The following is an 11,471-nucleotide window of genomic DNA, read 5'->3' as shown; positions in this document are numbered from 1 at the left end:
AACACACAAACTGGCAGAGTAAAACTCGCATAACGCAATCGTAATGAGTAACACGATTTTAATATCGCACGAAGTTTAAGAAACCAAACTTATTACGTGCCATATCAACTTGTAATATTGTGTTTTAAGACACTAACATGACTAACGGGTGAATGTAAAAGTCGGGTTGTTGAGAAGTAACTCTGCAACTCGTTATTTATACTCGTGAAACGGAGAAAATAACTCACAAAGACACGGCACATATACGCTTCCGTATATAATAGTACTCAATATGTACATACAACAACATGATGATGAGCAAATTATTAATATCAAATTCAAATTGGTCCAAATGCATGATATTTTCTTTATAGTTATTTGTTTGGGATACAGGAAAATAACCGAAGCATGGCCGAGAAAAGAGGGTATATTGGAAGGGAGGATTGTTTCGTGTTCAGTTCACTTATAGACTTTATGATTCATGCAGGTTTAGACAACGTGACATTCTCTCTACCTACTAGAAGTATCAGATTAAGCATCACCGTTACGTCTGGACGTGGCGGTATATGCATATATCCGGACCGCAACTATTCAGTTTAAGATTAAAAGTTCGCAGAGTGATTTTAGTGAAAGTAAGTAAAAACATTGCCTGCTTACTCTGAATGAGAGTGCTATTAGAATTGAGAATGGAAACGGGGATTGTGTCAAAGAGACCATAACCCAACAACAGAACAGAAACAATCCAAGACCATCAATGGGTCTTTAACGCAGCAAAAAGAACCAGCTACGGGCTGCGGGCTTCAGTTGGTCCTTCAACAATAATGCAAAAACAGATTTCGGATTTGGTCAGGCGCATACATGCAGCGGGGTTGATATATATAATTAGATGTGGTTTTGAGTGCAAATGATACATCTCTCCATCCAAGTCACAATTTATAAAAGTAAGCATGTTTTTGTAGATCCAAACCCTCCCACTATACCAAGAGCCAATGTAGCTAAAGAAAAAAAACATGGCCTTTTCTCTAAAGGGTATTAATTTTTCAGAAACTAGATTTATGAGAAGCAGTGTCGTCTGGACACTCGTTTATAACATTTTTGAATATAATCTGCCATGGTTAATTTTGGGGATGAGGAAAACACAAATCGGAAACTTGAGGTTGTTTGTTGTTTTGTGTCAATGTATAATATATAGATCGATTGTTTGTTACAAAATTGTTTTTCTTCGGTTAGTAAATAATGAAATGCTGCTCAAACCTAAGTGTGTAAAATGTAACATGTAACTTACTATTTGTTATAACTAGAACACACCCGCGAAATCGCAGAAATTCAGAGCGGAGTTAAAAGTATGTAAAGTGTTGTTAGAAGTTTTATACCTCCTCCTTCATTTCCAAAATTCCCAATTTTTGGTTTTCTATCAATTTCAAGATGAACATACATTTAGTATGTTATGAACATTTAAGTAAGGAGCCTGTAGTTCAGTGGTTGTCGTTTGTTTGTGTGTTACATATTTGTTTTTCGTTCCTTTTTTTGTACATAAATAAGGCCGATAGTTTTCTCGTTTGAATTTTTTTACATCGTCATTTCGGGGCCTTTTAAAGCTGAGTATGCGGTATGGGCTTTGCTCGTTGTTGAAGGCCGTACGGTGACCTATAGTCTTAAATTTCTGTGTCGTTTTGGTCTCTTGTGGAGAGTTGTCTCAACATGGCAATCATACCACATTTTTTTTTGTTATCAATGAATTTTGTAAAATATTTAATGAATGGAGAATTTCAGAAAAGGTATCAAAAGTTCACATGAATAATTTTAGCGCTTATCTGTATATTACTATATAAATAAAGTGTATTTACTTTCAATTCTTAGTTTAGTAATCGATCCATGGTGGTCAATTGACATAGTATACAGACCCTCTCCATTTAATAAACTCTGAACAGAATTAAAATACACTTTATTCGTACTATTTGTTTGTTCAAAGTAACAGAAAAACGCAAACCGGAAGTATAATCTGACCTAAAATTTCGTCCAATGACGGGACAATATCCGGATGCCTTTTTTCTCGTTTTTCTCCCAAAATAACTCAATCTGAATAATCATATGAATGGATGACAAATGCGACTATGCACTGTACATATAGGACACAGAGTCGTGTTGATTAATTTATTGTGGAAAGAAGAGAAGCGACACCAAAAATGAGGTCTTCTCGTTTAATAGTATCAACATTTTCGGAAAGTCGTCTATATATATAGAGATTGATCGCCGAATAAAAATAGAGGGACCGTATCAAAATGTCAAAACGTTATGAATTAATATGTTGTTTGTGTATATTGTATGACATTACAAAATCGATTATGAATTTATAGCTAAACTTTGCTTATGTTTGCCTCCTATAAAATAAGCTTATATAATAAATATAAATTTAGTAGCTTAATAATGGTGTGGATGGCCCATTTAGGAATTCAGAATAGAGAAACATGTACGAAAATGCAGAATAAAGGGTAAAATAAAAAGAATAGAGAAAATGGATCAAAAACAAGAAGAAAATAATGGGCAAAGTTATAAAGAATACTAGAGTTAAAATGAATTAAAAATTGAGGACAACAGTAACGAAGGATCCATATCGACGCCCTCTAAAGTGACAGTACACTTTTTTGTTGCTTTGATTATGCTTAAGTTTCCTTGTTGATTTATGTGTTTTTCAGTTTTAATGGATTTGATGTTTCTACTATATATCAGTTTACTAAACATTGCTAAATGTTATTTATACGTGAGTTGATGGTTGAATACTGAGTTGATAAAACAGTCTCATAGCTACCTTAAAATTGTGTAAAATTATTGATCAATAGAAAAAAGAAAAATTGTCTAAAATGTTAAAGAATAAAGAAATGAAGTGCCCCACTCCAATCCAGATCCTCATAGATGTAGCTATCTAAACAAATCGTAAAATATCAAGGTAAAATAATTAATTTCATTCTTTATGGTTTTTGAAACTCAATCAGGTTTGCAGTTTGACTTGCAAAGGTGCTAACTTATAAGGGGGCTACCATTTGACTTCATGCTCGACGCTATCAATAAATTGTTATATTTTTTTAAATAACATTACAAGGTAAAGGGTAAATCTCAATTCAAAAATATTTTTATTTGTGCTTGACCACAATATTTCTATTGATATTTTTTTTTAAAGTTTAGTGGTGGTTGCCTGACGTTTGTATCCTAGTTGAGATTTGTCAAAACGAAACACAGTGTATACCTTTGTGAAATGACTTCTATACAATGACCATGCGTGACACATGCATTTCACATGTGTGTCACACGCATATGAAAGAGACGTTTCATGCTGTCACATGTGTGAAAAACGCATGTGATACGCATGATACACACATGTGATCATGTGTTTCATATGTGAATTGCATGCGAAAGGAAATACACCTGTGATACATGTACATGCGTTCAAGTTTAGGTACATGCGTGACACATGTGTGGCATTTTTGCCCTAGTATATACACCCATAATGAAAATGTTTTTAATGAACTTGACTACTTAATAACACCTGAGGAAATAGAAAAAGCAATAAAAAGCCTTTAGAATTCTAAATCGAGTGGATTCAGCATGATCTCGAATGAAATGATAAAATATAGCCAAACCGTTTGTATCCCTCTAATACAAAAACTCTTTAATTTAGTATTTTCAAGTAGTATTTACCCAAAATTATGGGGCCAAGGCTTTATCACCCCCTTCACAAGTCTGGATCTAATCATGATCAATCAAACTACAGGGGCATTACTATTGCAGATAACATAGGCAAGTTATTTAATTCAATTCTAAATAACAGGTTGACAAAATTTTTAAAAACTAGAAATATAATTAGAAGTGAGCAAATTGGTTTTACTAAAGGATGTCGCACAACAGACCATATGTATGTGTTAAATACCATCATTCAAAAATTTGTGAAAAATAATTCGAAGCCTCTGTATGCATGTTTTGTAGATTTTAAGCGTGCATTTGATTCAGTTTCACATCTCCACCTTTTTTATAAGGTGTTGGAACAAAATTTTATGACATTATAAAATGTATGTATGAAAACACAGAAACTTGTGTAAAAATAGACCAACACAGGACAAACCTTTTTAAATCAAATATAGGAGTAAGACAAAGGGATAATCTCAGTCCCTGTCTCTTTAATATATATTTAAATGATTTGCCAACCTATTTTGACCAAACATGTGACCCAATCCCATTAAATACACATCCCTTAAATATTTTAATGTATGCTGATGATGTAGTTCTTTTATACTCATCAGAGCAAGGACTTCAAAATTGTGTTAACAAATTAAATAAATTTACAGTTGATTATAAAATGACAGTTAACACAAAAAAGACCAAGGTTCTTGTATTTAAAAAATCTGGAAGACTTAAAAATATCAAAATATCATTAGGAAACCAGACTTTAGAATGTGTACAGAACTACACATACTTAGGTATAAATTTTTCATCATCTGGGAGTTTCCAAATAGCAAAGAAAGAACTTTATAAGAAAGGAATGAAAGCATATTTCAAATTAAGGAAGACCTTTTCAGTGGAAAGCCCAAAACCTAGTACAATTACTTTATTACACATCTATAACCATACAATCCGACCAATCTTGTTGTATGGATCTGAAATTTGGGGTTATATACCACATAAGAAACAAATACATTTGGATAACTTTATATCAAAAGAAACTGATTATCTTGTACTAGAGAAAATTCATACTAAGCTTTGTAAATTTTCACTTGGAGTTAATATAAAAACATCAAATATGGCATGTAGAGGAGAATTAGGTTCACTCCCTACACTGTATGATGTAATAATGAATATGGTAAAATGTTGGATCCATCTTATGAAAGATATTGAACCTTCAAATATTATTCTAAGGGAAGCCATAAATCTATCTCATTCTATGGACAAACATAACCAGGAATCTTTGATAGGAAGCATTAAACATATATTTAAATTTCTAGATTTAGAATATCTATTTGTTAACCAGTCAAACTTTAAACAAAACCATATTCTAAAAAAAGTAAAAGCATCTTTAACTATTCAATTTAAAGAAAGCTGGTTAGCTAGTTTAGAAAGCAATTCTGGGAAGTGTACTAATTTACAATCTGGCAATAAATTAAGAACTTACAGAAAATTTAAAAATATTTTTATGTTTGAACCATATTTAAAAATGAATTCAAAAAAAGACAGGCAAATAATCACAAGATTTATAACTAGCTGTCATGATCTTGAAATCGAAAGAGGGAGGTATATTGGAATTAAAGCTGAAGACAGAAATTGTAAGCAATGTAATAACGCAGTTGAAGATGAACTACATTTTCTTTTAAAATGTCCTGTTCTAAAAGATACTCGATCTCAACATGTATCTAATTTAAATTCAAAATTCAAAAATTTTTCATGATTATCTAATGAAATGAAATTTGTTTGTATTCTTTTATCTGAAGATTTGTTTGTTACTTCAAACTTATCTAATTTATTGCACTCCCTTTTTGAAGAACGAAAGAAAATTATAGAAAATATTGTTGTTTGAAAAAAAAATAGAAGACAACTATATATAGATATATATATATAGGAAATAAAATTGATCAGGAGTTGTCTCCCATAGACCTAGAACTATAAAGATTTATGTAATTTCTCCAGGTCACAGTGGCACCCATAACAACTATGTTTTGTCAATTATAACTTGGTTTATATCAGGTTAATTAGTGTAAATGTGTATTCATGTGGTTTTTGTTTAAATGTACTTTAATCATTCTAATCATTTTCTGTGCTTTATTTTGTAATTCATTTGATTTGGGCACCATGATTGGTTAATAAAATTATCTATCTATCTATCTACACCCAACATAGACGGTAGTAGTGTGTCCAGGGAGGGGATCCAGTGGTTAAAACTCCCCTTTTTGACGATCAATGCATTTGAATTGGGCGACATGATTAAACCCTCGTTTTAAAAAGGCTTGACCCGCCCCTGTGGTTGAAACAGATGACTAATGTTAAATATATATAATGATGTTCACACCCTCATCATTCGTTCTCTGGTGGATAGTTGTTTCATAGTCTATCACACCATATCTTCTTTTGTTAATGATGAACAAATTTAGGAACTAAGATACAACTTGCAAGCATAATGAAAATATAAGTTCGAAGAGTTTTATGACAAAACCAGGGATTTAATATAAGGGTCTGAACGGGCAACATTTCTTTATATTCTTTAAATCTTATGTCATTTTTCTAAAGTTTATCTTTTAAATTACACTTAGTCTGTCAAATTCTCATGAAAGTGATTTGTTTTATTATATCTTTATGTAATTTGATGTTTCTTTCATTCTGTGCATTATTCAAATCATTTCAGATTTCAGTGATTCGGGTATTGAATAACCTAATTCTATGATTTTCCTGTATGATTTTTTTTTTAACTTTACATTAATGAACTAATCAATAACAACTACAGACCTGAAATTGTACATTCATAGATTTAACGTTGGCAATTATGACACAGACAACCGACAACTGTATTTTGGTTGCTGCTATTGACTTCGGAACATCATATTCCGGATATGCATTTTCGACCAGAAATGACTTTGAAAAAGATCCCTTACAGATACAGGTTAATCCACCATGGGCTGCTGGAACAAGACAGCTTCTGTCACTGAAAACCCCTACATGTCTTCTCCTCGATGCTGACAAAAACTACGTTGCATTTGGGTATGACGCCGAGGACAAGTATTCAGAACTAGCCTTGTTAAAAGAGCATGAGAGCTACTACTACTTTCAAAGGTTCAAGATGAGTCTTTATCATACGCAGGTACGATTTACTGTAATTATACCAATTAAAAATTGGAGTAAATGTCAACATATCCAAAAAGCAAAATTTACAGAGTAAGTTGGCCACTTTTAAGATAGGACATACCTTTTGCAAGGGGAAAAGGTTATAAGCTTGGCAAGTACAGAAGGGAACAATATGATTATCATTGTTCTTGATAGTTTGCAATTGTCTTTTTGCTCCATTGTCCGTCTTTTCCGTATTAAATCCCCATTTTAAATGTGTGGCTCGGCCCGAGGAAATAGTTATTTGTGAAAATACATGACTATTAGATAATAAATGGAAATTTAAAAACTTCCACCTGCATGGGCTTTCTTACTACTTTTGGTACAGTTGGTATACTGCTTTTTGGAAAAATTGTATCAAAATTGTAGGAACAGTTCATTGGATTTAAATAAAAATATGGAACATTTTATGTAAAGGGGGTCTTGAATTATTTTTACAGATTACAAAATGCTAACTTTTAATCTTTTTTAGCAGGACCAAATCACCACTTAACTTTAAAATTCCTTTTTTTTTTACAGTGTAGTTTTATCCCCTTCTTGCTCGTTGCTATTTGAGGAATAAAACATGAGGAAAAAATTGGCAAGTAACACACTGTCCACATGAGGCACTATATTCCGGACCATGAAGTTTAATATGACGTTATGATTACAAACTGAGTTCACATGTTTAATTAATATGATGTAAACTTTAAAAAAAAATAGTATGGCAGATGAAGGTTTATCAATGATTCCGTGAATATAAAAATGTGATAGTGTGATCGGAGTGTGGTGTACTATAAACACATTTTTTTGTGTATATATATATTGCAGTTTTGAACACACTCTGAAAAACTAACGTAGCTAATCCAAGACATATTACTTCAATTATACATAATTCGTATCATATTCACATTTCAGAATTTGAATAAAGATCTGGTTGTTGAGGACATGACCGGAAAGCAATTTTCAGCTTTTGATGTGTGCTGTTTATCAATTAAAGCTTTGAAAGATCATTTACTCGAATCCATAAGCAAACAGTTTATTAATATGAATATAGATGACATTCGTTGGGTGTTGACAGTACCAGCCATTTGGACGGACAGTGCTAAACAATTCATGCGCAGAAGTGCTGAGAAGGTAAACTTTCATTGGTCAACAGATATTTTATCAAAATTGAGCTGTTAATGATTAGTACATAAATAACGAAACTAAATTTGCAGAAAGAAAATGAACCTGAATTCCGTATGTTTGTTTTTGAAATAAAAGACTTTGACAATTAGGCGGGAATAATTTTCACTTGAGAATCTTTTTAAATTAATCTAACATTGACACGGGTTTTTTTTTAAACCTATAAAAAAATAACAAATTATAAATTAGATTTTTAAAGATGGTATTAAAATATATATGTATAGATATGGTTTTTTTTAATTTTCAGGCAGGAATTCCATCCGATAATCTACAGATATCTTTGGAACCCGAGGCAGCTTCTATATATTGCCAACACTTGCCCATAGAAAACTTGAAGGGAGCAGGAAAAAGATTGTCAGCAACAGTAGCTGGCACTAGATGTATAATTGCTGATTTAGGAGGTACATCTACGGCTTTTTGTTTCATTGGGTCGGTGGTCTTTTTTATTGAGTCGGTGTGGGGTGAGAGATGTTTTTTCAATATTATGAACAAAAAATGACCGACCATTGTGGTAGTAATTTCAAACGAATTTGATAAAACGTGAGAATTAAATTTTCCTCCACTTATTTTTATTCATATTAGTTTAAATTCATTCTTTTTTTCGTTTACTTATTGAGAAAACCAATACTCTTTTTTTTTTAAACTGTTATAAATTTGAGAGTTTACTTAAAATGGAAGTTAAAAAAAAATACACCAAAGAAATGTCCATATTTTTTAGTGAAAAAGAAGCAGTTGAAATTTTTGGGGAAAATTTTTCTCTTAAAAAATATATAAAAAGAAAAAACATTGTATACAAGATTTTGAAAAAAAATATCATTGTTGAAGGCCATACGGTGACATATAGTTGTTAAAACTTCTACGTCGTGTGGTCTCTTGTTAACAGTTGTCTCAGTGGCAATCATACCTGAAATTTAAAAATGATCCATGTAAACTTGTCGCTCCTTTAAATAAACTTATTTTAAAAGGTTACCTATTCAACACTGTAATTAGATCATTGAATATTGTTTTTATTGGTATAAATATTGATTTTGTTATCAGTAAATTAAAAGCTAACAAAATATTACTAGTATGTTATATGCATATACATATTCATGGATCTACAATCTGTCGATACCTGTAACTTGGCATTGCACAAGGTCATGTTTTTCTCTGGCTGTTTATGATGTCTTTACACTAAATCCATGTGATGTTGGATGTGTACGGATTGATAGTTTAGTCTTAGTTGCATGATTTTTTGTTAGTTGTTAGTGGCTTTGAACTAGCTGTCAGATAGCTGCGAGTACTCTCAGATCTGTTCATTGTGTCTTTTTGTGTCGGGATGTATAAATACCGGACCACGTCCACTTGTATTTTTGTCCATCTGATGTTGTACTGTTATACCACTGTCCCAGGTTAGGGGGAGAGTTGGGATCCCGCTTACATGTTTAACCCCGCCACATTATTTATGTATGTGCCTGTCCCAAGTCAGAAGCCTGTAATTCAGTGGTTGCCGTTTGTTTATGTGTTACATATTTGTTTTTATTTTTTTCATTTTCTTTACATAAATAAGGCCGTTAGTTTTCTCGTTTGAATTGTTTTACATTGTCTTATCGAGGCCTTTTATAGCTGACTATGCGGTATGGGCTTCGCTCATTGTTAATGTCTGTGTCATTTTGGTGTTTTGTGGATAGTTGTCTCATTGGCAATCATACGATATCTTCTTTTTTATATACCACATCTTCTTGTTTTTTTATCATGATTAGGATTTTAATTTTTTTGTTTATTTGCTATGTTCTCACATAAGGTGGGGTGAATGTGTCTAATTGTAAGGTAATCATCGCATTTTAGCAAAATTACAAGTATAATAATAAAAAAAAAATCCTGTGTCCACGATTCGTATACAATATTCCGACAGCACACCGTGTTCTACTTTTAAATCAACCAATTAAATGCGTGCCTTTAATTTTTTCAAGGGGTATATCATAACGACAACTCCTAAGGATCCCGAAAGTTCGTCAAATAGAAGATAAAATGGTAAGCTGTCGGATTATTTAAAGCGAAGCATTGGCACATGATCTTTATTTTAATCTGACTGGTATAATAACATTTTAGGTGGGACACTAGACATAACAGTCCATGAAAAAATGAACGATGGGCGTCTTAAAGAAATATGCCGTGCTTCTGGTAATAACTGTGGCGGAACGTGCGTCGACGTCCAGTTCTTTAAAATGATGGAGAATATCCTAGGACCAGAAACTTTCAAGGCATTCAAACAAGACAATCTTGATTCGTACATTGATCTATCTAGAGAATTCGAAATTAAAAAAAGAAATTTCCAGCCAGATAACACTGGCTATGTTACTTTGCTAATACCTTTGACAGTTCTCGATTTGGAGTGCAATAAACATTTGAATTCAAATTTTAAGAAGGCGTTGGAAGACTCGGAATACGGATCAGTAACGACACTTTTAAATGACAAACTCCGTATTGAGGTTGAAACTTTCCGGGCTCTTTTTGAACCAACAATTATTGGAATTGTAGGACTTATTGCTGAAATAATGAAAAGATCAAATGCTGACAGTGATACCCAAATACTGCTTGTTGGGGGCTTTTCGGGTTGCAATTTGGTTCAAAGGGCTATCAAGGCTACATTTCACGCCCACAATATAATCGTGCCGTATGATAGTGACGTGTCGGTTCTGAAAGGTGCGGTAATATTTGGTCACCAACCGAACATCATATCTGAGAGAATTTCTAAATATACGTATGGATTCAGCAAAAGAAAAATCTTCGACCAACAAAAGCATGATAGCAGCCATTTAGAAATAGTTGACGGAAAAGAAAGATGCAGTCGTGTATTTGAACCTATTATTAAACGAGATGAAATAGTACCAGTTGGCAAAAAAATCACATCTACGGCAAAATGCAAACCAGATGACGACGGATTATTTACGCTATGTATTTATCAGACAGAGAGCGAAAATCCTATTTACACCGACGAAGATGGGTGTTCCTTACTAGGAACAATACACGCACAACTGCCGAGTCCATCTCCTTCAGATAAAATTAAAGTTGAATTGATTTTCGGAGGAACTGAAATAAGTGTTAAAATAAGAGACACTGCTTCGCGTAAAAAATGCGAGGAAACAATTCAAATGATATAGCTTATGTATATTTATGACTTTGATTTTTAATGAAATCCTTTTTTTTAAATTGTCGATTTGCTTGTATTTTTATCTTGCATAATATATTTATTTCTAAGAAAAACATATAGTTGCTTCAATATAAAATTTTGCGATCTATTTGTGTCGAGGTTTGTGATTGGATAACAACACAGAGATGTCAGTATATATTCAGTATGTTATGCTGTAAAATCAATTGACAATTTATTTGTCAAACGTCATTAATTATACTTTTATTTAACATTTTAACATTTTATAATACTAACAAATAATTCTTATATGATTTGCATATCTATAAATACT

At 32.3% G+C, this 11,471-nt stretch overlaps 1 protein-coding gene across 1 annotated transcript; it reads left to right on the top strand.

Moving 5' to 3' along the window:
- Window positions 1-6,486: 6,486 nt before the first annotated feature.
- Window positions 6,487-11,230, top strand: LOC143053817 (heat shock 70 kDa protein 12B-like). The gene is made up of 4 exons (XM_076226610.1): window positions 6,487-6,817; window positions 7,738-7,956; window positions 8,255-8,408; window positions 10,099-11,230. Exons 1-4 carry the CDS (start codon window positions 6,503-6,505, stop codon window positions 11,148-11,150), a joined length of 1,740 nt encoding a protein of 579 aa, XP_076082725.1. The 5' UTR covers window positions 6,487-6,502; the 3' UTR covers window positions 11,151-11,230.
- Window positions 11,231-11,471: the final 241 nt, after the last annotated feature.

Source organism: Mytilus galloprovincialis, chromosome 12 (genome assembly GCF_965363235.1).
Source record: "Mytilus galloprovincialis chromosome 12, xbMytGall1.hap1.1, whole genome shotgun sequence".
NCBI classification, from domain to species: domain Eukaryota; kingdom Metazoa; phylum Mollusca; class Bivalvia; order Mytilida; family Mytilidae; genus Mytilus; species Mytilus galloprovincialis.
The sequence above is the reverse complement of the archived record's forward strand: the minus strand, read 5'-3'. Positions and strand labels throughout refer to the sequence as shown.